General features: G+C 34.9%; 1 protein-coding gene across 1 annotated transcript; it reads left to right on the forward strand.

Moving 5' to 3' along the window:
* Nucleotides 1-17348: 17348 nt before the first annotated feature.
* On the forward strand, nt 17349-17848 carry LOC111388136 (uncharacterized mitochondrial protein AtMg00810-like). The gene is made up of 2 exons (XM_023012812.1): nt 17349-17534; nt 17609-17848. Exons 1-2 carry the CDS (start codon nt 17349-17351, stop codon nt 17846-17848), a joined length of 426 nt encoding a protein of 141 aa, XP_022868580.1.
* The last annotated feature ends 8395 nt before the right edge of the window (nt 17849-26243 follow it).

The raw sequence follows: 26243 nt of genomic DNA on the forward strand, positions 1-26243 counted from the left end.
CCAGTCTTCGTAAGACAAAACTCTGGTAATACTAATTTTTGAAAACATGATTTTTGATTTGTCTTTTGGTTCAGAAGTGTGAGAAATTATAGCTCATCCTGTTTTGAGAAGGATAGTCTCATAATATTCTCGGGTTTTTTGAACGTTTGAGGGCATGAACCAGAAGTTTGTTGGAAAAATGCTTGAAAGACATTCATCCAAACCTTTGTATATATTGAGCCAAGAAGTTTCCATGTCTAAGATATTTTCGAAAATATTCTTGGTAAAATATTTGAAGGTATTTGGAGGGTTAATTTGAGGGAGTTTTCCAGTACTTTAAACGGCTTTTTTGAAATTTGAAGGAGTTGAAGATTCTGCTTTTTGTTTGAGTTTTTGGTCTGGCTTTTTGACAATGGTTGAAAGGGTGTTTGAAGAAGATGAAGCTTCTATATGATCTTTTGAGAGATCATTAATTGAAAAGAAATGAGTAGAATTCTTCTTCTTTCTTCCAGTTTTTGTTTGAAAAGGATTTTGATCTTCTTCTTTAACTTGCTTCGCCCAACTCATATTCACTCTTTTTGTGAATGAACTCTCTTGTGAGGAAGTCTGCCAAGAAGTTAGATTTTCCTTGAAAATATAGAATTTCGAAATCAAAATAGGACCAAATAGCTGCCATCTTACAAAGATTTGTTTTGAAACAAGATTTTTTACGTCTTTTTGTAAAACATCTTTTGAGGCTTTGCAATCTGTTTTCAAAATAATTTTTTTATTGCTAAGATCGTCTTGAAATTTTGAAATACAAAGAACTATTGAAAGTATTTCTTTTTTTATTGTAGATTAATTCTTTTGAGGACCAGTAAACTCCACTATGGAATCTGACTAACTGTTCTTGAGATGACTCTAGTGGGATTTGCTTTAACACACCACCGAATCCTATATTTGAGGCATCTGTCTCGACAATAATTGAAGCTGTGGGGTCAAGAATTGAAAGACAGGGAATATTTTTGACTAGCTTTTTAATTTTTTGGACCGCATGCGTACACTCATGATTCTATGGGTCAGGGTTATTTTGTAATCTTTTGAATAATGAGGCACAGACTTGACGTATATCTTTGACAAAGTCAGCCACATAATTGACACAACCTAAAAAGCGTTGCAAACTTGTTTTATCAATAATTTCATCTGAGAATTTATCAGTGAAATCAAGACTTCTTTGAATTGGTGTTATTGAAGAGTTTTGAATAATGTGACCAAGAAAACGAATTTTTGTTTGAAATAAAATAATCTTTTTAGCAGAAACTACTAAACCATTTTTCTTGATAAAATGAATGAAAGTATGAATATGCTTGAAATATTGTTCTAAATTTTCTGAAAAAATAGAACATCATCAATATAAAAAATAATGAAATTTGAAAAAGAATTAAAAATATCATTCATAATTTTTTAAAATTCAGAAGGAGCATTTTTGAGGCCGAATGGCATAACATTCCATTCTTATTGACCAAAAGGAACATTGAATGCAGTCTTGTATCTATCTTTTTCTTTAATTTGAATCTGCCAGAATCCTGATTTCGTATCAAATTTTGAAAAGATGATAGCTTTAGAAAGACGATTCAAAAGATCTTTCTTTTTAGGAATTGGATATCGAATCCATTGAAGAGCAGAGTTGAGTGGTTTGTAGTTGATGACAAGATGAGGAACTCCTCGTTCAATTTCTGCAGAATTATTGACATAGAAAGCTGAACAGCTCCATTGAGATTTACTAGGACAGACTAAACCTTTCTCAAGTAAATCATTGATTTCCTTGATGCAAAAATCAAGTAATTCTTTTTTCATTGGAAAAGGACGAGATTTTGTAAGAATGTTTGATTCATGAAAATCAGAATTGTAAGGAAGAGAAACGACATGTTTCTTTCTATCCCAGAAGGCATTTGGAATTATTGAACAAATTTCTTGTTCAATTTTCTTTTGTAAATCAGTTATTTGATTTTTGATAGAAAATTCTTGTAGTCTTTTCTCAGTTTTCTGAAAAGAGATTTCTTCTTTGAGAAATTGAATATGATTTCTTTTGAGATTAATATTATGAATAATCTTTGAAATTGCAGCTTCTTTTAAAGAATTAACATCTTTATAAGAAGGAGGGTTTGAAAATTCAAAGAATATTTTTGACCAAAATTTTTTGTAGTTAATCATTTATAATCTGCTTTAAAAGGATAAATTTGAACAATAAAAGGAGTACCAAGAATAACATCTTGGTTAAAATCTATTACTAAGTAAAAGACATTTTTGAAACAAATATTTAAATTGCAAACATGAGCTTTTGAAATTTTGTAATTGATATTCAATATTTTACCACTAGCACCATAAAGACGCTCAGTAGTTTTCTCAAAATATTTTGTAGGAATAAGGCCTTCTTTGATACAATTTTGATTGGCTCCTGAATCAATAAGTACGCGAGTAGTGAATTTGAATTCTTTGTTAACTACAATAGTCATATTGCAGTACCATTTTTGAAATTGAATTCAGTTAATAACATTAACCTTTTCTTCTTCAGATTGAGGAATTCTTGAAGTAGATGAAAAATCAGATGAAGATAATTTCGAATGATGAGATGGTTTTGAAGATGATTTTGAGGAAATTTTGGATTTTCCTTTTGATTTTGAATAAAATTCGTTGGGTAAATCTTTTGCTTTTAAGCAAACTACTTCCATTCGAACTTCTTGAACTTGATCTTCAAGTTTAGAGATTTGAGATTTCATATCTTTAATTTCTCCTTGAATTTCTGGAATTGAAGGTTTAGAACCTTTTGAAAGTTCCTTTTGAGCACGTTTGAGAATATTAGTAAGATTGATATCATCAAAACTTTCTTTTGATGAAGAAGGTAAAAGAGATCAAAATTTCTTTTTGAGTTTAGGATTATCAATCTTGTCAATGATATCTTGAACGATTTCTTCCTCTTTTGATAAAACATTTATAGTTTTACAACCACAAATTTCTTTATCATTATTGGAAGAAGAACTGGAATCAAAATTTTGAGTAGATTCATCATCAGAATCTTCCTGATTGATAAAAACTTGTTCTAATTCAGAGTTAGACTCATTATCAGAACTAGATTGAATAAGATTAAGAAGTTGATTCTTAGTATCTTCATCAATTTGAAGAGTAGAAATCTTCTTCTTAAGAGGACATCTATTGGAAAAATGACCAGTTTTATTGCATTTCCAACAAGCGATGTTAGAAGTATTTTTTGAAAATTCTCTTTTTGGAAAAGATTTTCTTTTTGAAAATGTCTTTTTATTTGAAATTTCTTTTGGAAATTGTCTGAAATGTTTTCTTTTTGAAATTTTTTTGTTTTGAAAAGTTTTTTTCGATTTTGAAGAAGGAGGAATGATTTTTTCAAAATCATATTGTTCATGGAAAGAAAATCTTACTTTCAAAAAATGATGAATTAATTCTTACTTTCGAAAAATCTCCAACTCTTCAAACAGAAAGTGAAGTTCCTTCTGAAATTGTTTCTCAATTAAAAAATTTTCATGTTTCCAAAAATATCGATACAATTGATGAAATTGAATCTCAATTTATTGAAGAAAAATTTGATTCTATCAATGAACTCAGAAAATCTGATTATCAAAATATTCCAAAGTTTTATCCTCGTCCTTCTTTTCCAGATCAACTTTTCGAAGATAAAACTCTTCCTCAAAAATCTTATGATGGTAATTCCGGTGTCGAATGGAATATCGACGGACTTGCTGAATTCCAAATTATCAATCTAATGGGACAAATGACTATTTGTTACAAGACTTTTCTTGCAAAAGGAATTTCAAGAATTCAAGCTACTAATAATATTGTTCTTGGATTCACGGGACAACTTGGACAATGGTGGGAAAATTACATCTCAAAAACTGAGAAAGAAATTATCTTTTCCTCTGTTAAACGTGATGAAAATAACAGTATTATTCTTAATGAAAATGACGAAGAAATCAATGATAGTTTTTCTGTTCTTGGATTAACTATTATCAAACATTTTATTGGAACTCTAGAAAATCTTATGCAACTTCAAAATGATATTCTCATGAATTTAAGATGTCCAAAATTACAAGATTTTCGATGGTACAAAGATATGTTTTTATTTTGCATCATGATTCGAGAAGATTGTCAACAATCTTTTTAGAAAGAAAAATTCATTTCTGGTCTTCCAAAACTCTTTGCTGAAGAAGTAAAAAACTCAATATTGAAAGAATTTGATGATCTTCAAATGCTTACTTATGGAGAAATTATCAATTTTATCAATAAAGAAGCTTTAAGCTTATGTAATGATTTAAAACTCAAAGCTAAATTGAAATCAGAAAAATCTTAGAGTCGTAATGAACTGGGATCTTTTTGTGAACAATATGGTTTTGAAAAAATCCTTCCTCCTTCTTCAAAATCGAAAAAAACTTTTCAAAACAAAAAATTTTCAAAAAGAAAACATTTCAGACAATTTCCAAAAGAAATTTCAAATAAAAAGACATTTTCAAAGAGAAAATCTTTTCCAAAAAGAGAATTTTCAAAAAGCACTTCTAACATCACTTGTTAGAAATGCAATAAAACTGGTCATTTTTCCAATAGATGTCCTCTTAAGAAGAAGATTTCTACTCTTCAAATTGATGATGATATTAAGAATCAACTTCTTAATCTTATTCAATCTAGTTCTGATAATGAGTTTAACTCTGAATTAGAACAAGTTTTTATCGATCAGGAAGATTCTAATTATGAATCTACTCAAAATTCTGATTCCAATTCTTCTTCCAATAATGATAAAGAAATTTGTAGTTGTAAAACTATAAATATTTTATCAAAAGAGGAAGAAATCATTCAAGATATCATTGATAGGATTGATAATCCCAAACTCAAAAAGAAATTTTCATCTCTTTTACCTTCTTCATCAAAAGAAAGTTTTGATGATATCAATCTTACTAATATTCTCAAACGTGCTCAAAAGGAACTTTCAAAAGGTTCTAAACCTTCAATTCCGGAACTTCAAGGAGAAATTAAAGATATGAAATCTCAAATCTCTAAACTTGAAGATCAAGTTCAAGAAGTTTGAATGGAAGTAGTTTACTTAAAAGCAAAAGATTTAACCAACGAATTTTATTCAAAATCAAAAGGAAAATCCAAAATTTCCTCAAAATCATCTTCAAAACCATCTCATCATTCAAAATCATCTTCATCTGATTTTTCATCTACTTCAAGAATTCCTCAATCTGAAGAAGAAAAGGTTAATGTTATTAACCGAATTCAACTTCAAAAATGGTACTGCAATATGACTATTGTAGTTAACAAAGAAGAGAATAGATACAAAACTGCATTCAATGTTCCTTTTGGTCAATATGAATGGAATGTTATGCCATTCAATCTAAAAAATGCTCCTTCTGAATTTCAAAAAATTATGAATGATATTTTCAATTCTTTTTCAAATTTCATTATTGTTTATATTGATGATGTTATTATTTTTTCAGAAAATTTAGAACAACATTTCAAGCATATTCATACTTTCATTCATGTTATCAAGAAAAATGGTTTAGTAGTTTCTGCTAAAAAGATTGTTTTATTTCAAACAAAAATTCCTTTTCTTGGTCACATTATTCAAAACTCTTCAATAACACCAATTCAAAGAAGTCTTGATTTCATTGATAAATTCTCAGATGAAATTATTGATAAAACAAGTTTGCAACACTTTTTAGGTCGTGTCAATTATATGGCTGATTTTGTCAAAGATATACATCAAGTCTGTGCCCCATTATTCAAAAGAGTACAAAATAACCCTGACCCATGGAATCATGAGTGTACGCATGCGGTCCAAAAAATCAAAAAGCTAGTCAAAAATATTCCCTGTCTTTCAATTCTTGACCCCACAGCTTCAATTATTGTCGAGACAAATGCCTCAAATATAGGATTCGGTGGTGTGTTAAAGCAAATCCCACTAGAGTCATCTCAACAACAGTTAGTCAGATTCCATAGTGGAGTTTGGACTGGTACTCAAAAGAATTATTCTACAATAAAAAAAAGAAATACTTTCAATAGTTTTTTGTATTTCAAAATTTCAAGACGATCTTATCAATAAAAAATTTATTTTGAAAACAGATTGCAAAGCCTCAAAAGATGTTTTACAAAAAGACGTAAAAAATCTTATTTCAAAACAAATCTTTGCAAGATGGCAGGCTATTTTGCCCTGTTTTGATTTCAAAATTCTATATATTCAATGAAAATCAAACTTCTTGGCAGACTTCCTCACAAGAGAGTTCATTCACAAAAAGAGTGAATATGAGTTGGGCGAAGCAAGTTGAAGAAGAGGATCAAAATCCTTTTCAAACAAAAACTGGAAGAAAGAAGAAGAATTCTACTCCTTTCTTTTCAATTAATGATCTCTCAAAAGATCATAAAGAAGCTTCATCTTCTTCAAACACCCTTTCAAACATTGTCAAAAAACCAAACCAAAAACTCAAACAAAAAGCAGAATCTTCAACTCCTTCAAATTTCAAAAAAGCTATTCAAAGTACTGGAAAACTCCCTCAAATTAACCCTCCAAATACCTTCAAATATTTTACCAAGAATATTTTCGAAAATGTCTTAGACATGGAAACTTCTTAGCTCAATAGATACAAAGGTTTGGATGAATGTCTTTCAAGCATTTTTCCAACAAACTTCTGGTTCATGCCCTCAAATGTTCAAAAAACCTGAGAATATTATGAGACTATCCTTCTCAAAATAGGATCAGCTATAACTTCTCACACTCCTGAACCAAAAGACAAATCAAAAATTAGTATTACCAGAGTTTTGTCTTACAAAGACTGGGGACAAAGCCCTTGGGAAGAAAAGAGACTCAAGCTCTCTTCAATTTTAACTCAAGAAAATTTCAATTATTTTAATTACCAGAATGCTTGGTATAGAGTCTTCCTTTTTAGACCTATGACTCATTCTTAATTCATTCTTTTCAATCAAAACTGTCATCCTCATTTTCCAAAACGGTTTCAAACATGGTTGTGTATCATGGACTAGAAGAGCAAATTTTACCTAGTCTCACTCTTCAAGGATATGAATACTTCAAAAATGAAGCAAAACCTTTTCTGAAGATTCAAGAAAATATTTTGTTTCAGTTCGCATTCAATATGAAAGTATCCTGGATCTTTTGCTGGGATTTCTTTCAATATCAAAATCTCAAAGATGAGTTTGCTTGTCAAAAAATCACGAGAAGATTCAAGATCAAATGATGGTCAAAATTCAAAGAAACAAATTGTTGCCCCAAAGCGGTTCAGTCATGGATTCAAGAACAAAGGAATTTAGGTGTTCCTAAAGTCTCAAAGAAAGAACAAGAAAGTCAAGCTGATTTCTTGACTGAAAAACAAAGGATTATTTCAATGTTATCAAAATGTAAAGATCCAAAAGAATTATTAGAAATTTACGAACAAATTTCTAAACAAGGATCTTCAAAATCTAAGTCTCAAAATACAGATGATCAAGATTGTCAATTTTCGCAAGAAACTGATAATGGTGATGACTTTATCGATTTAAGTTATGACTATGAAGAGTTCCTTGCTCAAAATGATGCTGCAAACAAATGACTACATGAACCCAGTTTTCTTGACGATTTAAGAAATTCAAGGGTCTATAGATCAAGAGAAATTCTCCTCAATCTTTGTCAAGTTCAAATTCAATGGTGCAAGATTTGTCAAGATTCCAATCAATTATGTGGACAACATCAATCACTACTTTAATAAAGAAAACTTTATCTTTATTAAAGGAAGTCAAAAGTTGGAAAAGTTGTCAAAAGATGACTTTCCTTTTCAAGATTCTTCATTATGCTGCCATCCACTTTGCTTTTCAAGATTCTTTCCCCCTTTTGAAAGAAATTTCAAGTCCGGACTTCAGTATAAGAAGACCTCAAGAGTTCAGTTCAAAGCAGAGCGAATTCAACAAGAAGAAGTTTTATTCTCTTTGTAATTTGTTCTCTCAAAGTTTTTCATTTTCAAGAATCTTTTGTAATTTTCATTCTTCTTCAATATAATTCTTCTATTTTCATAAATTTCTGTTCTTCTATCTCCATTCTTGTATCCCTAGGCTTAAATGGTGTGTGTGTGTGTGTGTATTAGGTAGGTTTCCTTTTAGCTTTCGTGTTTTTATAAACATAATTCTTTCAATTGAAACCTAGTTTTTTTGGCGGTTCGAGATTCATAAATTAGTTTATATTATGTACATGGTATCAGAGCTTATATTTGAGTGAAATCTGTGAAGAAAAATTGATAAAAACTGCAAAAAAACATAGCACAAATTTCTGTCCAGAAAATTGTTCGTAACTGAAGCTATTTTCTAGTTTTTCGGGCAAATTAAACATTTTTTTAGGAAACGAAGACAATATTAGTGCTCTATAGATCAAGGAGAACCTTCTGGTTCAGCTCGTGACGATGACTGATGGTATATGATAGAGACTCATGGGGTCACGCGCAGAGAGTGTTTTCAGTGCGAGAAGGCTTGTAGATAGGAATTTCAAGGTAACTCTAAAAGGTTGCTTCGTCCTTAGTGAGTTTCTGATCATTTGGTGGTATTAGTTTGATTGTACATATATTGTGCAATATATTCTAGTGGTAATTAGAGGCAGTACATTGGTTGTCATTGATTTTCTTAGAATTTGGTGATTTCTTTTATTCGTAGTTGATTAATTGTTGATTTTATGATGGTGACTAAAAGGATGATTCACTTCAATTCATTAGTGTCAGACTACATGATAAAAATTATTCTTATTGGAGTACTGTAACGTGGAATTCCCTAAAGGGAAAAAGATTGTGGGGTTTTGTTAGTGGAATCGCAATGAAATCTAAGAAAACTGTTGATAATTATATGATTTTAGATACATTGGAGTTAAATAATGAAAAAGTACTTACTTGGATTCATAATTTTACTGAGCAATCCATTGGTACACAGTTGGCGAAGTTTAAAACAGCAAAAGAAGTTTGGGATCACTTTCAGTAGCTATACACTAAGTAACTTTGCAAAGTGATATGAGTTGGAAATTGATACACGGGCCTTAAAGTAGAAGAATATGAGTATTCTTGAGTTATACACTGTTATGAATTCGATTTGAGACGAGATAGCTCTTATAGAATCAACAGGACTAAAAGCATGTGAGGAATATAATACTTTTAGTGAGAAGCATCGACTAATTCAATTTTTTATGGCACTTCGCAATGATTTTGAAGGGTTCAAAGGTTCTATCTTGAATCACACTTAATTTTCTTCAGTTGATTTAATGATTGGTGAACTTATGGCGGAAGAAACAAGTTTGACAACCCTTACAAGATAAGTATCTCTTCCTCTATCTAACAACTCGGTATTTACAGTACCCTATCAACCGTTTACACAAAATTAGAACAAAAGTTTTAGGAGAGTTGCTAGCGATTAGTGTAACTTTTGTAAACAAAAGGGATATTGGAAGTCTCAGTGTCCTAAACCATTAAAGAAGCAGCAATCACAACAACAATAATATTGTCCCAATGCTAGTATAGCTGCCACCATGCCACCTGGTAGCTCGTCTGTATTTGGATTAGCAGAACAGTTTTAGAAGTTCTTAGCCACATAATCACATGCTATGTCATCCTCTACTCACATAGGTTTGTCACCCCCGAGGCCCTCGAGTATTTCTTCCTCATGGATCTTTGACTCAGATGCTTCCAAACACGTGTCATATAATCAAATTTTTTTAATGACTTACACCCTTCTAATTCGTCTATGTCTGTTATGACTGTTTATAGCACTCCATTGCCCTTAACTGGTGTTGTCTCTAGTAACATACATAATTTATTGCTTTTAGACGTCTATTGTACTCTAACTCTTACTTTAAATCTTATTACTATTAGCCGATTATGTGATTCTGGATACTTAGTTCAATTTTCTTTTACTGCTTGTCATATGTAGGATCATCGATCTCATAAACTTATTGGGATAGTGATGAAGTGTATAAGGGATTAGAGTTCATGGCAAAATGGGACCATCACATGGTAAAAGGGGCAAATGATTTCATGATGACTTTGGGTTTGCTCGTTTTTGGAAAATCACTAGTCTAATTTGATTGGAGCCAAGCCAAGGAATAAAGCCAATTTCGGGCAAAATCCATCGTTTAGGCCCTCGTTTAATCGTTTTTGCTATTAATGGTAATTTTTATTTTTGCAATATCTCTTTCCATGAAATTCGGATTTAGATTCCATTTGTTGGAGGATAATCCCGAAGATAAGTATTTTCTATCTTAGTAATTATCTCATATTTTCCATTTTTGGGAAAAAATATCTTTTTTTTATTTTATTTTATTTTCCGAATTTTCCTAGGTTTTTCTACTATTTAATCAGTTGTAAGCCCTTAGAGGCAGTAGTTCTGGAATTCAATAAAATATCCCTTGAGAATTTTCTCAATTTGTGATTGTTCATCTTCCCTATAATATTTTCGCTACGTCAGTTGGTATCAGAGCTGAAATCGTTCCTTCACCATGCCGCCAAGGAGACGTCATGAAGCCCGTGATGCCCCGGTAGAGGAGGTACATAGACGTGATGAAGTCGCACAGCCATGTCAACAAGTGAAATTGTTGACACGGCAGATCGCTGCGCTTATGCCGCAGCAGCCTGTGCCTACAGGCCAACAGCTTGGGAATTCCGAAGATGAGAATCGATTTGCACCACTTGAACAACCATTGGATCTGTCAGTTCACCGGAGAAGGGGTGGTCAGGAGGACAACCGACGTTGGGAATCAGGATTTAAGGTGGATATTCCAGAATTTCATGGTGGGTTGAGTCCAGAGGAATTCTTGGATTGGGTTACTGCAGTGGAGGAGGTCTTGGAGTTTAAAGACGTTTCCGTCGATAAATATGTGCCTCTCGTTGCAACAAGGCTTCGTGGGCGAGCAGCGGCATGGTGGCAACAGACTAAGGTGACAAGATCCAGGCTGGGGAAACCTAAGCTTCCATCGTGGGACAAATTGAAGAAACAATTTCTGCCTTACAATTATGTGCGGACCATGTACCAACAGCTGCAGAATCTGCATCAAGGTGGGAAAATGGTTAGTGAATATACCACGGATTTTTATATGTTGATTACGAGGAACGAGATGATGGAGACGGAGGAGCAATTGGTGTCACGGTACGTGGGTGGTCTTCGTCCCCAAATACAGGATACTCTCAATATGTTTGATCCTGTGACAGTTTCTGAAGCACATCAGAGGGCAATACAGATAGAGAAGCAACAATCCAGAAAAACTACTAATCCTTTCATTGCAGGGAGTTCTTCTAGTAACCCACAACAGCAGGTGGCACGTCCTGGTAATCCTGTCCAATCTGGTCCTCCTAGAACAAATCCTGCCCAACAACCAACACGTCCTGAGGCTGGTATTCGTTGTTTTGGATGTGGAGTTACAGGCCACAGGCAGTCTGAGTGCCCAAAGAATCCGCGCAGGGGACTCTTTGTTGATGAGGGAAATGACGATTATGAAGGTCCGCCTGTATTTGACGGTGAGGGTGGAGAAGAAGCAATAGAAGAGGAAGAGTTTGTGGTTGGTGACGTAGGTCAGGCACTGGTGGTGAGGAGGAGTTTCCTGACTCCTTTGGAGAATAACAGTGATTGGTTGCGTAATAATATCTTTCAATCAACATGTACTGTTGGAGGGAAGGTATGCAAATTTGTTATTGATTCTGGTAGTTGTAAGAATGTGGTGGCTGAAGAGGTCGTTAAGAAGTTGGGTTTGTAGACTGAGAAACATCCCAAACCTTACAAATTAGCCTGGCTGAAAAGAGGCAATGACGTAGAAGTGTCTCAACGTGCTAGGATCAGCTTCTCCATCGGACCTACCTACAAGGATCAGGTCTTATGTGATGTAGTAGAGATGGATGCATGTCATTTACTACTACGGAGGCCGTGGCAGTTTGACTGGCACTCACTGCATGATGGATATACCAACACGTACAGCTTTCTGTTTGGGGGAAAGAAAATTGTGTTACTACCGGATAAGGGTTCAGTACAGACAGTTGGGAACAATGCCAATTTACTGACCAGAAAGAAGTTCGAGATAGAGATGGAGGAGTCTGGAGTAGTGTATGTACTGATTGGAAAGTCGGTTGACAGTGAGCATGAAGTCCCTCTCGCAGTTCAGCCATTGCTAAAGGAGTTTCATGAAGTTTTCCCAGAAGAGCTTCCTGATGGACTACCACCACTGCGGGATATTCAGCATCAGATTGACTTGGTGCCTGGAGCTGCCCTACCTAATCGAGCTCATTACAGAATGAGCCCCACTGAGCATGAAGAGTTGCGCAGGCAAGTTGAGGAGCTTCTGGCAAAAGGACACATCAGGGAGAGTCTTAGTCCTTGTGCTGTTCCTGCTCTTCTCACACCGAAGAAGGATGGCACGTGACGCATGTGCGTGGATAGTAGGGCAATCAATAAGATTACGATGCGTTACCACTTTCCTATTCCCCACCTAGATGACTTGTTGGATCAGCTTACCGGTGCTTGTGTGTTTAGCAAGCTTGATTTAAAGAGTGGGAACCATCAGATTCGGATCAGACAAGGGGATGAGTGGAAGACCGCATTTAAGACGAGGGAAGGATTGTACGAGTGGTTAGTCATGCCCTTCGGCCTCTCAAATGCGCCCAGTACATTTATGCGGGTTATGAATCAGGCTCTTCGCCCATTCATCGGTAAATTTGTTGTGGTCTACTTTGATGATATTTTAATTTATAGTGCTAATGATGATGAACATGTCCGGCACCTTCGGGAAGTTCTTTCAGTTCTTCGCAGGGATAAATTCTATGCTGCAGTGAAGAAGTGTTCCTTTCTCACTGATAGTGTGGTGTTCCTGGGTTATGTGGTGTCGAAGTTGGGGTAAGCAGTTGATACATCTAAAGTAGAGGCGATAAGTCAATGGCCACAGCCCAAAACTGTCACTGAGGTGCGGAATTTTCATGGCCTTGCTTCCTTCTATCGCAGGTTCATACCGCATTTCAGTAGCATCATGGCACCAATTACAGATTGCATAAAGGATGGTAGGTTTCAGTGGACTCACGAGGCAGAGTCATCTTTCTAATTGATTAAGCAAAAGTTGACTACTGCTCCAGTTTTGGTGCTGCCTGACTTTACCCAACCATTTGAGCTGCATTGTGATGCTTCGAAAGTGGGTATTGGCGGTGTGCTGAGTCAGAACAACCGCCCTGTTGCATATTTCAGTGAGAAGCTTTCTGGCTCGAAATCTCGGTATAGTACTTATGATGTGGAGTTCTATGCAATAGTCCAGGCCGTTCGACATTGGCGTCACTATTTGTTCCATAAGGAGTTCATTTTGTATGCGGATCATGATGCCCTTAAACACCTTGGTACTCAGGATAAGGTTTCTGCTCGACATGCCTCTTGGATTGCTTATCTACATCAATTTACTTTTGTGATCAAGCACAAGGTAAGTGCCCTTAACAAAATTACGGATGCGTTGAGTAGGCGCCAAACGCTCCTTACAGAAATGCGAGTGGAGGTTCCAGGTTTTGACAGGGTGTGTGACTTATATGCTACTGACCCATACTTTTCCCATGTTGTCCAGAAGTTGCAGGAGGGTGTGCAGTCGGAGTTTACATGGGTTGATGGTTTTCTTTTTCATGGCAATCAGTTGTGTGTTCCAGAGGGTAGCTTGAGGTTGAAGATCATTCAAGAGTTGCATAATGAGGGCCATGTGGGTCGTGACCGAACATTGCAGCTTGTTGCTGCTTCTTACTTTTGGCCATCATTGCGCAAGGATGTCAGCAAGTTTGTAGAGCGTTGTCGGGTTTGTCACTTGGCCAAGGGCAAGGCGACCAATGCGGGCTTGTATATGCCCCTAGCTATCCCAACCCAGCCTTGGACAGATGTGAGCATGGATTTCATTGTGGGACTTCCCAGGACCCAGCGTGATTTTGATTCAATCTTCGTAGTGGTTGATCGATTTTCAAAAATGGTACATTTCATCCCCTGCAAGAAGACTACAGATGCTGTCAATGTAGCCTTACTGTATTTTCGTGAAGTTTATCGCCTTCATGGACTGCCTACATCTATTGTGTCCGATTGGGATACTCGTTTCCTCAGCCACTTTTGGCGCAGCCTATGGCGCTCTGTGAATACATGGCTGGACTTCAGCAGTGCATATCACCCTCAAACAGATGGTCAAACAGAGGTTGTTAACCATTCCTTAGGTGGTTTACTACGTTGTTTGGTTGGTGATCACATTAAGTCTTGGGATCAAAAGTTGTGTCAAGTAGAATTTGCTCACAATCATGCTGTTAACCGAAGTACAGGTTTTAGTCCGTTCCAGGTGGTGTATGGCCTTGTTCCTCGTGGTCCTCTTGATCTAGTTCCAGTTTCTACTTCTGTTAAAATGCATGGTAAGGCCGAAGACTTTATTCAACAACTGTACCAGGTTCACTCACAGACTCATGATCAGCTGCAGGCTGCTGTCGCTGAGTATAAGCATGCTGCGGATCTCAAGCGCCGACATGTTGAGTTTGAGGTAGGTGACTTTGTTTGGGCTGTGTTAACAAAGGATCGTGTTCCTGCTCATGAATACAACAAGCTTACCGTGAAGAAGATTGGTCCATTGGAGGTCATTGAGAAAATCAATCCAAATGCTTACCGTTTAAAGCTGCCCAGCCATATTCGTACCTCCGACGTGTTCAATATCAAGCATTTGGTGCCATTTCATGGTGATAATTCTGGTGATGATGATGAAGCTCCTTTCCCGTCAAATTCGAGGGCGAATTTTTCCCACCCTGGAGAGAATGATAAAGTGCATAAGGGATTAGAGTTCATGGCAAAATGGGACCATCACATGGCAAAAAGGGCAAATGATTTCATGATGACTTTGGGTTTGCTCGTTTTTGGAAAATCACTAGTCTAATTTGACTGGAGCCGAGCCAAGGAATAAAACTCAGGGCCTTTGGCCCTGATGCAAGGCCAATTTCGGGCAAAATCCATCGTTTAGGCCCTCGTTTAATCATTTTTGCTATTCATGGTAATTTTTATTTTTGCAAAATCTCTTTCCATGAAATTCGGATTTAGATTCCGTTTGTTGGAGGATGATCCCGAAGATAAGTATTTTCCATCTTAGTAATTATCTCATATTTTCCATTTTTGGGAAAAAATATCTTTTTATTTTATTTTATTTTATTTTTCGGATTTTCCTAGGTTTTTCTACTATTTAATCAGTTGTAAGCCCTTAGAGGCAGTAGTTCTGGAATTCAATAAAATCTTCCTTGAGAATTTTCTCAATTTGTGATTGTTCATCTTCCCTATAATATTTTCGCTACGTCAGATAGGCCGTAGATAAGGAGAGTTATATATTCTGGACAATCTAAACCACCACATATTGCATCATCTAGTATTGACTTGTTATCTTTTTCTTTAAATTCCTTTTTTTTCTAGTTTTTATTTGTGGTATTCTCGCATTGGACATGTTTCTGTTAGTTGTTTGAAATTTTTAATTTTTAATGGTCAATTGAGAGATTTACAAACTCATGATATTTTTTATTGAAGTGGTTGTAAATTAGCAAAATTTTCTGCTTTATCTTTTCATCAAAGTATTTATCGTTCTATTATACTATTTGATCTTCATTTTCTGTATGGAGGCCTATTCCTATTGCTACGAAATGAGGGTCTAGATATAATGTGTCTTTCATTGATAATTATAGTCGTTATTGTTAATTTTATCTTATGAAATGACGTCCTGACTTTCTCTCTATTTATCGTTCTTTTAGAGCACAACATTATGTTGTAATTAAATACTTTCGATGTGATTTGAGTGGAGAACATACTTCTAAAGATTTATCTGAATTGCTTGCTCTTGATGGCACCATTCATCAAATCTCGTTCACTAGCACTCCACAATAAAATGGTTTTGTTGAATGGAAATATAGACACATTGTAAAAATTGCTCATTTTCCTTCTCTTGTTTGCCAAATTCCCTAGTGAATTTTGGGAGTAAGCAATTCCCATTGTTGTTTCTAATTAATAAGATTCCATCTTCTCATACTTCAGGTTTCTCACCCTTTGAAATGTTGTTTGGGTATCTTCCTGATTACTCCTCATTAAGAGTCTTTGGTTATACTTGCTTTGTTATTCGTCTTGACGTAGAACACAGTAAATTCACATCTCGCTCTGCTATATGTGTTTTCTTAGGTTATGAGCAGAGCCAAAAGGATTATCGTTGTTCTGATCCCATTAATAAAAAAAATTATATGTTTTTCGTCATGTTGTGTTTCTTAAGCATATCCTATTCGTTTCTATTTTTGATAATACTCATAACTTGACTAAAACTGACCTCATTTGTATAGATCCATGCTCCGATGATATTGATAGACCATCTTCCCGTACCCCATGTACTGTTGATTTTTCATGTCCTACATATACATGCACTGACTCATGATATCTCGCATTCTTCTATGACCTCTCAAGCACCGCTTGAGAATGTTGATCCAACTCCTGCTCCCCCTCCTTGATATCCTCAATGTACTCATAAATCCACTCAATCACCTAATTTTGCTTATTCTTGTTATTCGAAATCCTTTTGCTATTTTCTTACCTCTATTTATGAGCTATCTGAACTTCTTCCTATAAAGAAGCTATCTAGATCCTCTTTGGCAATAGACTATGACTGATAAACTCTCCATTCTACATAAAATAGACACTTAGGACTTGGTTGCTTTACCTTCAGGTAAACATGTTATTGGTTCTCGTTCGGTTTATAAGATTAAAACCAAATCTAACAATTTAGTTAAGCATTATAACACTAGATTGGTTGCTAAGGGTTTTAATCAGTAGCTTGGTCTAGATTACGAGGAGACTTTTGCTCATCTTGCCAAGATGACCACTGTTCGTACACTTAATACAGTTCCATCGTTCATCAATGGAGTTGCTTTCAATTGAATGCCAAAAATACCTCTTTGAAGGACATCTTTAAGAGAAGGTTTATATGGTTTACCCTCCTGGTCTTTCTCATACTCCAAAATATGTTTGTAAGCATGAAAAAGGCACTTTATAGCCTCAAACAAGCTTCGCGTGCCTGGTTTGAAAAAAATTTCACCGTTGTTAACTCTCTTGGCTTGACATCCAATCATCATGAGTCCGTACTATCCTTTAAGTACACTTCAGCTGGTCGCATTTTACTTCTTTTGTATGTTGATGATATAGTTATTACTGGTAATGATGTTAATGAAATTTTTGATTTGAAATTAGAATTGGCTCTTTGTTTTAAAATGAATGACTTAGGTGTATTATCTTATTTTCTATGGGATCTAAGTTGCTTTTTTCCTAAAGGTTATCTTCTCTATCAATCCATGTAAAGTATGGATGTTATTGAGTGTGCTCGTCTAACTGATACTAAAAGTACTAATACTCCTTTTAAATCCAATGCTCATTATTCACTCTTTGGCGATGTACCCTTGATTGATCCCACTTTGTATTACACCATTGTTGAATGTCTGGTTTATCCCACCATCACACGTCTTGATGTTGCTTATGCTATTCACATTGTTAGTCAGTTTGTTTAGGCTCCTACTACAATTCACTAGGTAGTTGTTGATCTCATTTTGTGCTATCTTTGTAGTACTTGCTTTTAGAGTCTTCTGCTTCCCTCAACCTTCCATTTGGTGCTCTATGCTTCTCTGAAACTAATTCGGCCAGTAACCCCACTAATCAAAAGTCCACTACTGGCTTTTGTATATTTTTGGATGATTTCCTTATCTCTTGGAAGAGTAAGAAACATATTGTTATTTCTCGTTTCTCTATTAAGATAAAGTATCATGCCATGGAATCCACCACCACTGGGATTGTATGGTTACACTAGTTACCTGTAGACATGGCTGTTCCTTCTTTATCTCTAATCTCTATGTATTGTAACAATAAAAGTGCTGTTTGGAGCTCTCTTCAACCCCACTGCTACCATAAAAATCATCAAATTGTCACGTACCAACTATCCAATTTGGAAGGCCATCGTGCTTCCCTATCTTTTGGGACAAAAAGTCTTTGGCTACATTGACGATACTATCAAATCAACCAACGCTTCATATGAAACCTAGGAAATACAGGATAACCTCAGACTTAATTGTCTCAATTCATTACTCTCAGATGAAGTTTTAGCACAGATGGCTCACTATACTTCCTACCATGATATTTGGACTACTTTTAACTCAGCATTTGCTTTCCAATCCCGTGCTAAGGCAGTAAAAGTACACTCGCAACTAGCCACAGATCAACAAGGCAACCAAACTGCAAATGACTATTTCATGCGTATTAAAAAGCTTACAGATGACTTGGCAATTGCTGGCCAAGCTATGAAGTATGATGCTATCATAACCTATTTACTTGCTAGTTTGGGTTCGGAGTATGACACACTTGTAGCCACAATCTCCCAAAAAATGACAACATCACTTTGGAAGAGGCGTATTCCATGTTACTCACTAGTGAAGCTCGTATCTAACACAACAATCAGTTAATTCTAAATGCCCTCGCTAATGTTGCTACTTGACAACAAAATTTTTATGGCAATCGAGGTTAAGGAAATCTTTCCAATCCTCGAGGCAGGGGACGTGTTCAACGCCCCACCATTCATGGATCATGTAGAGGTAATTTCAATCCTGTATACCATTCGAATAATAATTTTAACAACACTTAGTGTTGCCAACTTTGTGAAAACCCAAGCTACACTGCATCCCTCTGCTTCAAACGGTATGATCTCAATTTTCTTCCTCCACTACCTCGACAAAACCCTCAAGCTAATTTTGCTTCAAACCAACTACCCCAACAATCAATTGATCAAGAATGGCATGCTAACACTAAAGCTACTCATCACCTGACCAACAACTTTAACAACCTCAATGTCTATGGAAATGAGTATGTAGGGAATGATCAAATTCAAGTTGGTGATGGCACGGGTTTGAATATAAAACATACTCTCACTTCTTCCTTTTTCACCCCTTCAAAATCTTTTGTCTTAAACCAAATACTAGTTGTCCCTAGAATAAAAAAGAATTTATTATTTGTTCAAAATTTTGCTGAAGATAATAATGTTTATTTCGAATTTCACCCTTCTTTTTTCTGATCAAGGATTACTCGGGGAGCATCCTGCAAAGAAATCATCTCAAAGATGGTCTATATTGTCTTTCTCAGCCTTTTCAATCAATCATTCCTTAGTTTTTGTTGGTGTTCGAGTTTCCATTTCCGATTGGCATTGGCATTGTCATCTTGGACATGTATCCTACTACAAAACAGTCCATCATGTGATTGCTGCGAATAAACTTTATGTTGGATCAAATAAACAATAGTCTATTTGTCCTGACTCTGAGTTGGCTAAAAGCCACAAATTACCTACTTATGCTTCTAATCATCACATCTCTAAACCTCTTGAACTATTTTATTCTGATGTATGTGGACCTAGCTATGTTTTTTCATGTTCTGGTTCTCGTTATTATGTTTGTTTTCTAGATGATTTTACTAAATTTATTTGGGTGTTTCCACTAAAATAAAAATCTGATGCAGAACAAATCTTCTTACAATTTCAAAAATATGTTGAAAGCCACTTTGAAACCCAAATTAAAGCTATTCAAACTGATTGGGGTGGTGAATATTGATGCCTAAATAATTATTTTAAAAATTGCTGGAATCATCATCGACTAGCATGCCCATAAACACATGAACAAATGGGTTCTGTCGAACGGTGTCATCGTCAAATTGTGGAAATGGGCTTAGGTTTGTTATCTCATTCCAATCTTCCAAAACCATATTACGAAGATGTTTTCTTAATGGCAACATATATTATTAATCGCTTACCCACAAAAATTTTGAACAACCATTCTCCTCATGAAGTGGCATATAATGAAAAAAACCAAATTACAATTTCTTTCGCGTGTTTGGATGTGCATGTTGGCCAAATTTACGAGCATATAACAAACATAAAATTAATTTTAGATCCAAATTTTGTATTTTTATTGGTTATAGTCTCTCATATCAAGGATACAAATGTTATATTTATCCACAAGAAAAATATTTGTTTCGCGGAATGTCATATTTAATGAGTCCTCATTCCCCTATATGTCTACTACACATAAAAATCATGTATCAAAGCCCAATTCAATTTCCTTGCACTTATCTTTAACAACACACATCTCAAATGTGCCAACTAATCTTGTGGGTACTGATATGTGTTCTTCATAGCCATTGCAATTTGAAGGAAATTATGACCACACGGCTATCTCTTCAAACACTTCATCAGGTAATCACGCTGTTCCAGCATCTCATGACATTCAACCATCAGTTATTGTTGAAGAGCAACCTACCAACGATGCCTCTTTACCATCATCTCAATTACATTGCATAATAACATGGTCTCAAACTCACTCTCTCAAACCTAAGTAACCATTTATTGGCATCATTAAATATCCTCTACCCAGGTGCTTACTTGTTGAGACCACCTCTACAACTATAGAGCCTTTATGTTACATAGAGGCTTCCAGAGATGCTAGATGGTGAGAGCACAAGGGACTTGATTCCACTACCATCAAACTTTAACCTTGTGGAAAACAAATGCTTCTATAGAATTAAAAGGAAAGTAGATGGATAGATTCATTGATTTAAAGTGCGCCTCATTGCTAAAGGCTACCATCAACAACAATTTATTGATTTCAATGAAACCTTCTGTCCAGTTGTTATACTAGGTACAATCAAACTAATTTTATCAATTGCAGTCATCATGGTTGGAGCATTCGCCAAATAGACATCCAGAGTGCCTTTTTACATGGTTTGTTGCAGGAAAATGTTTACATGCACCAACCACAAGGTTACATTCATCCTAATTTTCCTACACGTGTGTCGGTTGAAGAAGAGTCTATGCAATCTTCGTCAGGCACCACGGGCTTGGTTCTCTCGCCTAGTGGAAAAATTGCAACAATATGGTTTCCTCGGTTCCAAGGCTAACAGTTCTCTCTACTTACTCCATTGGGATAACCTCCAACTGTTTATCTTGATCCACGTTGATGATATTATCGTTATAGGCTCCAACACGAAGGAAATAGATAATCTTATCTCAATGCTTGATCATGACTTTCTCGTCAATGATCTTGGAAATCCGTCCTATTTTCTTGGCGTAGGGGCACTCCGAGATGACAAATACTTGTTATTGACTCAGAGAAAATATATTGTAGATTTGTTAACAAAGGTAAAATTGCAGCACGTCAAATCTGTCCTAACCCCAATGTCAACATCTTCTCATCTATCCAAATTTGAATAAATTGACTTTGATAATCCTCAATTATATCGGAGCACATTAGGGGCGTTGCACTATTTGGGATTCACTCGTCTAGATATTGCATTTGCTGTGCATCATGTTAGTAAGTTTAGGCATCAACCAAAGGACACTCATTGGCAAGTAGGAAGGTGGATACTCTGCTATTTGAAGCATACAGTTAATTATGGATTTCACTTCAAAAACAATTCAACTCATTCTTTCCATGGTTTCAATGATGTGGATTGGGTTGGTGATAGCGATGGTAGAAGAAGTGTGGAGCATATTGTATTTTTCATGGGCAAAACTTGATCTCATGGAGCTGCAAACAACAACTCACAGTTGCTTGCAATAGTACTAAATTCAAGTATAAGGCTCTCTCAAACATAGCAGCAGAGCTTCAATGGTTAAATCAATCTTATGTGATATTCGAATGCCATTATCTACATGTCCTACACTTTGATTTAACAATATTGGAGCAAATTATCTGTCTTCAAATCTAGTATTTCACGCTCGTACCAAACACATCGAAATTGACTTTCATTTTGTTCGTGATCAAGTCTTACAAAACAAATTGAAAGTTTCATTCTTATCTACTAAAGATCAAATTGCAGATTTATTAACAAAACCACTAGCTTCAGTTCATTTTGTTATACTACGTGACAACCTTCATGCACAGGAGCTATCCCTTCGGTTGAGGGGGCGTATTGGAACAAGTACAAGTGAGATAGAATCAAGCAACATTCCTAACAAATTGTAGTTAAGGATTTGAAAAGATTCTGAGATATCAACTGTAATTTGTTAGAAAAAAAAAATATCACCTATTTGTTTGCTGATTTATCTACATTTTGAATTTTGAATTCTATAGATAGTCTGGTAATCAGTTATTTGCAATGTACTATAAATACCCGTACAATGTAATTAGTGAAAAGCAAGGGAAAAATTATTTTCTTCACTCATATGCTTTGAACTCTACACTATCAAAGTGTGAAATTGTGAATGAGCATTTCTATTGTATTTGTTCAAAATTAACTGAGAATTAATTTGGCTACTTAATGAGCTTATGAAAGGAATGAATTGTTAAAGGCAAAATTGAATAAATTTGTTGAAGGAAGTTTTCCCGTTGCGTATACATAAAGTCCATAATGATAAACAGAGGCTAAAATCTCTATGCCATGCATATGCTTTAGTAGAATTGTTGTCTTTAAGGGTTACAAAGTATGTTTACACCATGATAGTCATAAAATATCATCCTTGCATGGGGTTACAAAGTAGTCGTTGAGGGCTGTTTTCTGGTTTGATTCTTGGCAGCTTTTCATGAAAATACTCAATTTTTCATGTAAGGATGACATTATCTAATTGATGGTGAATTAAAATCCATAAATAGGTGATAGATTTATAAAAAAAAATAATAATAATAATAATAAATAATAATAATAATAAATCAACAATCAAAACCATATTATAGTGCCTTTAAATCCAATTCATTTATATATTCAAACATTCAAAAATGTTCTTCAAGTTTTGGAAGATAAATACAAGAGCTTGCAATTTTCTTCTTCAAAACTTGATCAATCTTATAAACTAGTTACCAAGAGTCTGTTTAAGCACCAATTAAATTCTAGAAAAGACAAATAACGTTTGAGGAAAACGAAGATGCAAGTATGACAGGAGATGAAATATTGATCGCACAAACAAGAACATGATTAACAATAAGAAAGATTGGTATAGGAATTGAGTAATTTTATTATTGACAACTAATTAAGAGAAAAATACAATATTAGTAATATATAAATTGGAAGAAAATTCAAATATATATGGGGACACTTTGGGTTCTTATTGAACAAAACGGGTGGTATTGTTCCTCCATCGATCAAGAATTTTGATATCCAAGCCCTAAAAGTAGAGTTGTAAATGAAATAGAATGACCAAAAGTTAACAAAAATTTCAATTCCCGACAGGGCTTCTAAATAGAATTTTAACTAGAATTCTCCAATAGACTTCGAATAGGATTCCAAAAGCATTCCAAATAGAATTCTTCTTAATGTACACTTTAATTAGAACTCTTAATTATCTTATCAAAGAATTTAGGTCGCACCTAAATTCTAACAATCTCCACATTGACACGAATTTCAGTGCAACGAACGGAACTTCAAAATTTCTCTACCTGGAAAAATAAGTTTGACTGCAACGAAATAGATTGAACTCTTCAACCAGAACCAAACTTTTCCATCTCAAGAAAAATTACTCTACCTCTTCCATGGTATCTACAAATGATACTCAAACCCAAACATAGAATTCCTAGAATTTCCACAAGGAATTCAAGATTTACCAAACATGGTCGAAGCACACTCTATAGCAAAATCAACTCTCAATGCTTTAATTGAAGGCCCATTGCTAGTCTCATTCAAAACCACAAAAAGCACACGCAACCAGATCAGCATCCTCGTATTTATTCTCAATGGGTCCTTCCCTAGCAGCTGAACAAGATGGCATCGCAAATAATGGTGGCAAAGCGAAATTATCCATATCCTCCAAACTTTTTCCTAATAATGTTATTCAATAAAGACCTAAAGCCAACTCCCAAAGGTACTATACCAAACTATATATCCACTACGATACTAAACCTACGCTGATGATTCTTCATCGATTTTGCCCAACCTTATAAAGATGTATAATCGGGACTTCATCCACTCATCAAATACAACACGGACACCCTTCTGGACCTTCAAGACTCCACCTCATCCAGAGAACTCATAACCCTTCGAATCAAGGGTGCTCAGTGAGATGAGACTCTTTTTCAAATCTGGAACATGTTGAACCTGACTGGGTGTTTAAATTGTTCCATCTATCAACTTCAATCTGACCCTACCAATTTCAACTATCCGACAAGATTTGTTGTTTCACATCTTGCGTCACTGCATTTATATCCTTCAATCAAATCCTGATTAGGAGACATATGGAACACACAAACTATTCCAAAACTCATTCCTTGTCAGGCTTAGGTTTCACGTCAGAAATAATCAACACATCTCTGCTATTAAAATAGTCCTCAACTACGTTGGTCTCGTCGGAAATATTTAATTGTCTCCCATGACTCACAGATGAATTTCTCTTATTCTACAACTTCTCCCAATCTCTCTTAATATGTCATTTCCTCTTGCAATATAAACAACTTGATTGCTGAAATTCACCGTCATCTTATTCCTTCGTCGATCACCATGAACCACAAGAGCTTCTTTACCTTTGGATTCAGCTCCAACCAGATGCTTCGTCTTCTCTTTTGAGAACAAGGCATCATACATATCTTCAATGGTGAGTGTGTTACAACTGTACAAATCGTGTCCCTGAACAACGAAAATGAAACAGTCAGTGAGCACAACAGGATTAAGGCCAAGTCCTCATCATATTTTACCTCTAACATTTTCAAATCAGCGACAATCTCCTTGACCATGGCCAAATGGTCTTCTAAAGATCTTCCTTCTGCCATGCGATAAGAATATAACCTCTGCTTTAGATAAAATTTGCTCGTCAAACTTTTGATCATGCACAATTGCTCCAAATTCAATCATAATGCAGCTGCTATCTTCTACTTCAAAATATCTTGAAGAATGTAGTTAGATAGATGAAGATAAATCTGTGAAAGTGCCTTTCGCTGCTTTTTTTTTCTATTGTCCAAGTTGTGGATATCTTGTCAAATTCCAACAATGTATCATCCAAATCCATCTGTGCCGAAATAGATCGCATCTTCACTTGCCACAACGAAAATATTGTATTGTGATCTAAAAGTGTAATTTCATACTTCATGGATGACATCGATAACAGAAACCTCAAACAAAATCTGCAACCAATGGCTCTGATACCACTTGTTGGAAAAAACAGAGAGGTAAGTGTGATCGGTCTGAAGTATTGATCATACGAGCAAGAACAAGATTAACAACAAGAAGAAAGATTGGTTGAGGAACCGAGTAATTTTATTATTGACAACCAATGGAAAGAAAAATACAATATCAGCAATACATAAATTGAACGAAGATTGAAATATATATATAGAGATAATCCAAACCCTAGAAGTAGAGTTGTAAATGAAATAGAACATCCTAAAGTTTCCTTATCTTGATCTATTTAAGTCCAACACAAATTTCAAATTCCAATAGGGCTTCCAAATAGAACTTCAACTAGAATTTGCTAATAGATTTCGAATAGGATTCCAAAAATATTCCAAATAGAATTCTTCTTAATGTACACTTTAATTAGAACTCTCAATTATCTTTATCAAATAATTCGAGTCATACCCAATTTCTAACAATATGAAATGTGAAATGAAAAAGTAAATAAAAATTTTGAATCCAATAAAATGTGTGGTAAAAAAAGTAAAGTTTGACTATCTTTTTAGCAAACAAAAGTTTTACCAAACAACCACTCAATCTGTATTATGATCTAAAAAACATGCTTTGACACAAAATAGCATAAAAAGTTGTCTTAATTTGAGTCCTGAACCAATAAAACCCGTTTTTAGTCCTTAAGATACGGAGTGATGATTTTGACACATTCCAAAGTCTATTGGAACATAATTAATTATGGATTTGGCAGGAGATATGGGTAGTGAAGAAATACACCCACATCATCTTTCTTTTCTGTTCTTTTTTCTATTTTTTTCCTTTTCCCTAATAAGGCTCTACGACTTTTTTTTTTTTTTTAGGCGCCTTAAAGATATGTCCATGAAAAAACTATTTTATTTTATTTATTTGGATCCTATATGGCCTTGAAAACTTTAGAAGCCATATTTTATTGCATTATTTCTTTTCGTTTATATTTATAATAAGAATTTGATAAATAATGTTGGATAGAGTACATACTACATATGAAAGTATAGCCTTCACACATCCAATACATAGTCGTATGACAAGTCAACTACATTATTTTGTTAGACGTTGAATTCAAAGTCTTGATCAAAAAAGAA

The sequence above is a fragment of the Olea europaea genome, unplaced genomic scaffold (assembly GCF_002742605.1).
Source record: "Olea europaea var. sylvestris unplaced genomic scaffold, O_europaea_v1 scaffold456, whole genome shotgun sequence".
Lineage (NCBI taxonomy): Eukaryota > Viridiplantae > Streptophyta > Magnoliopsida > Lamiales > Oleaceae > Olea > Olea europaea.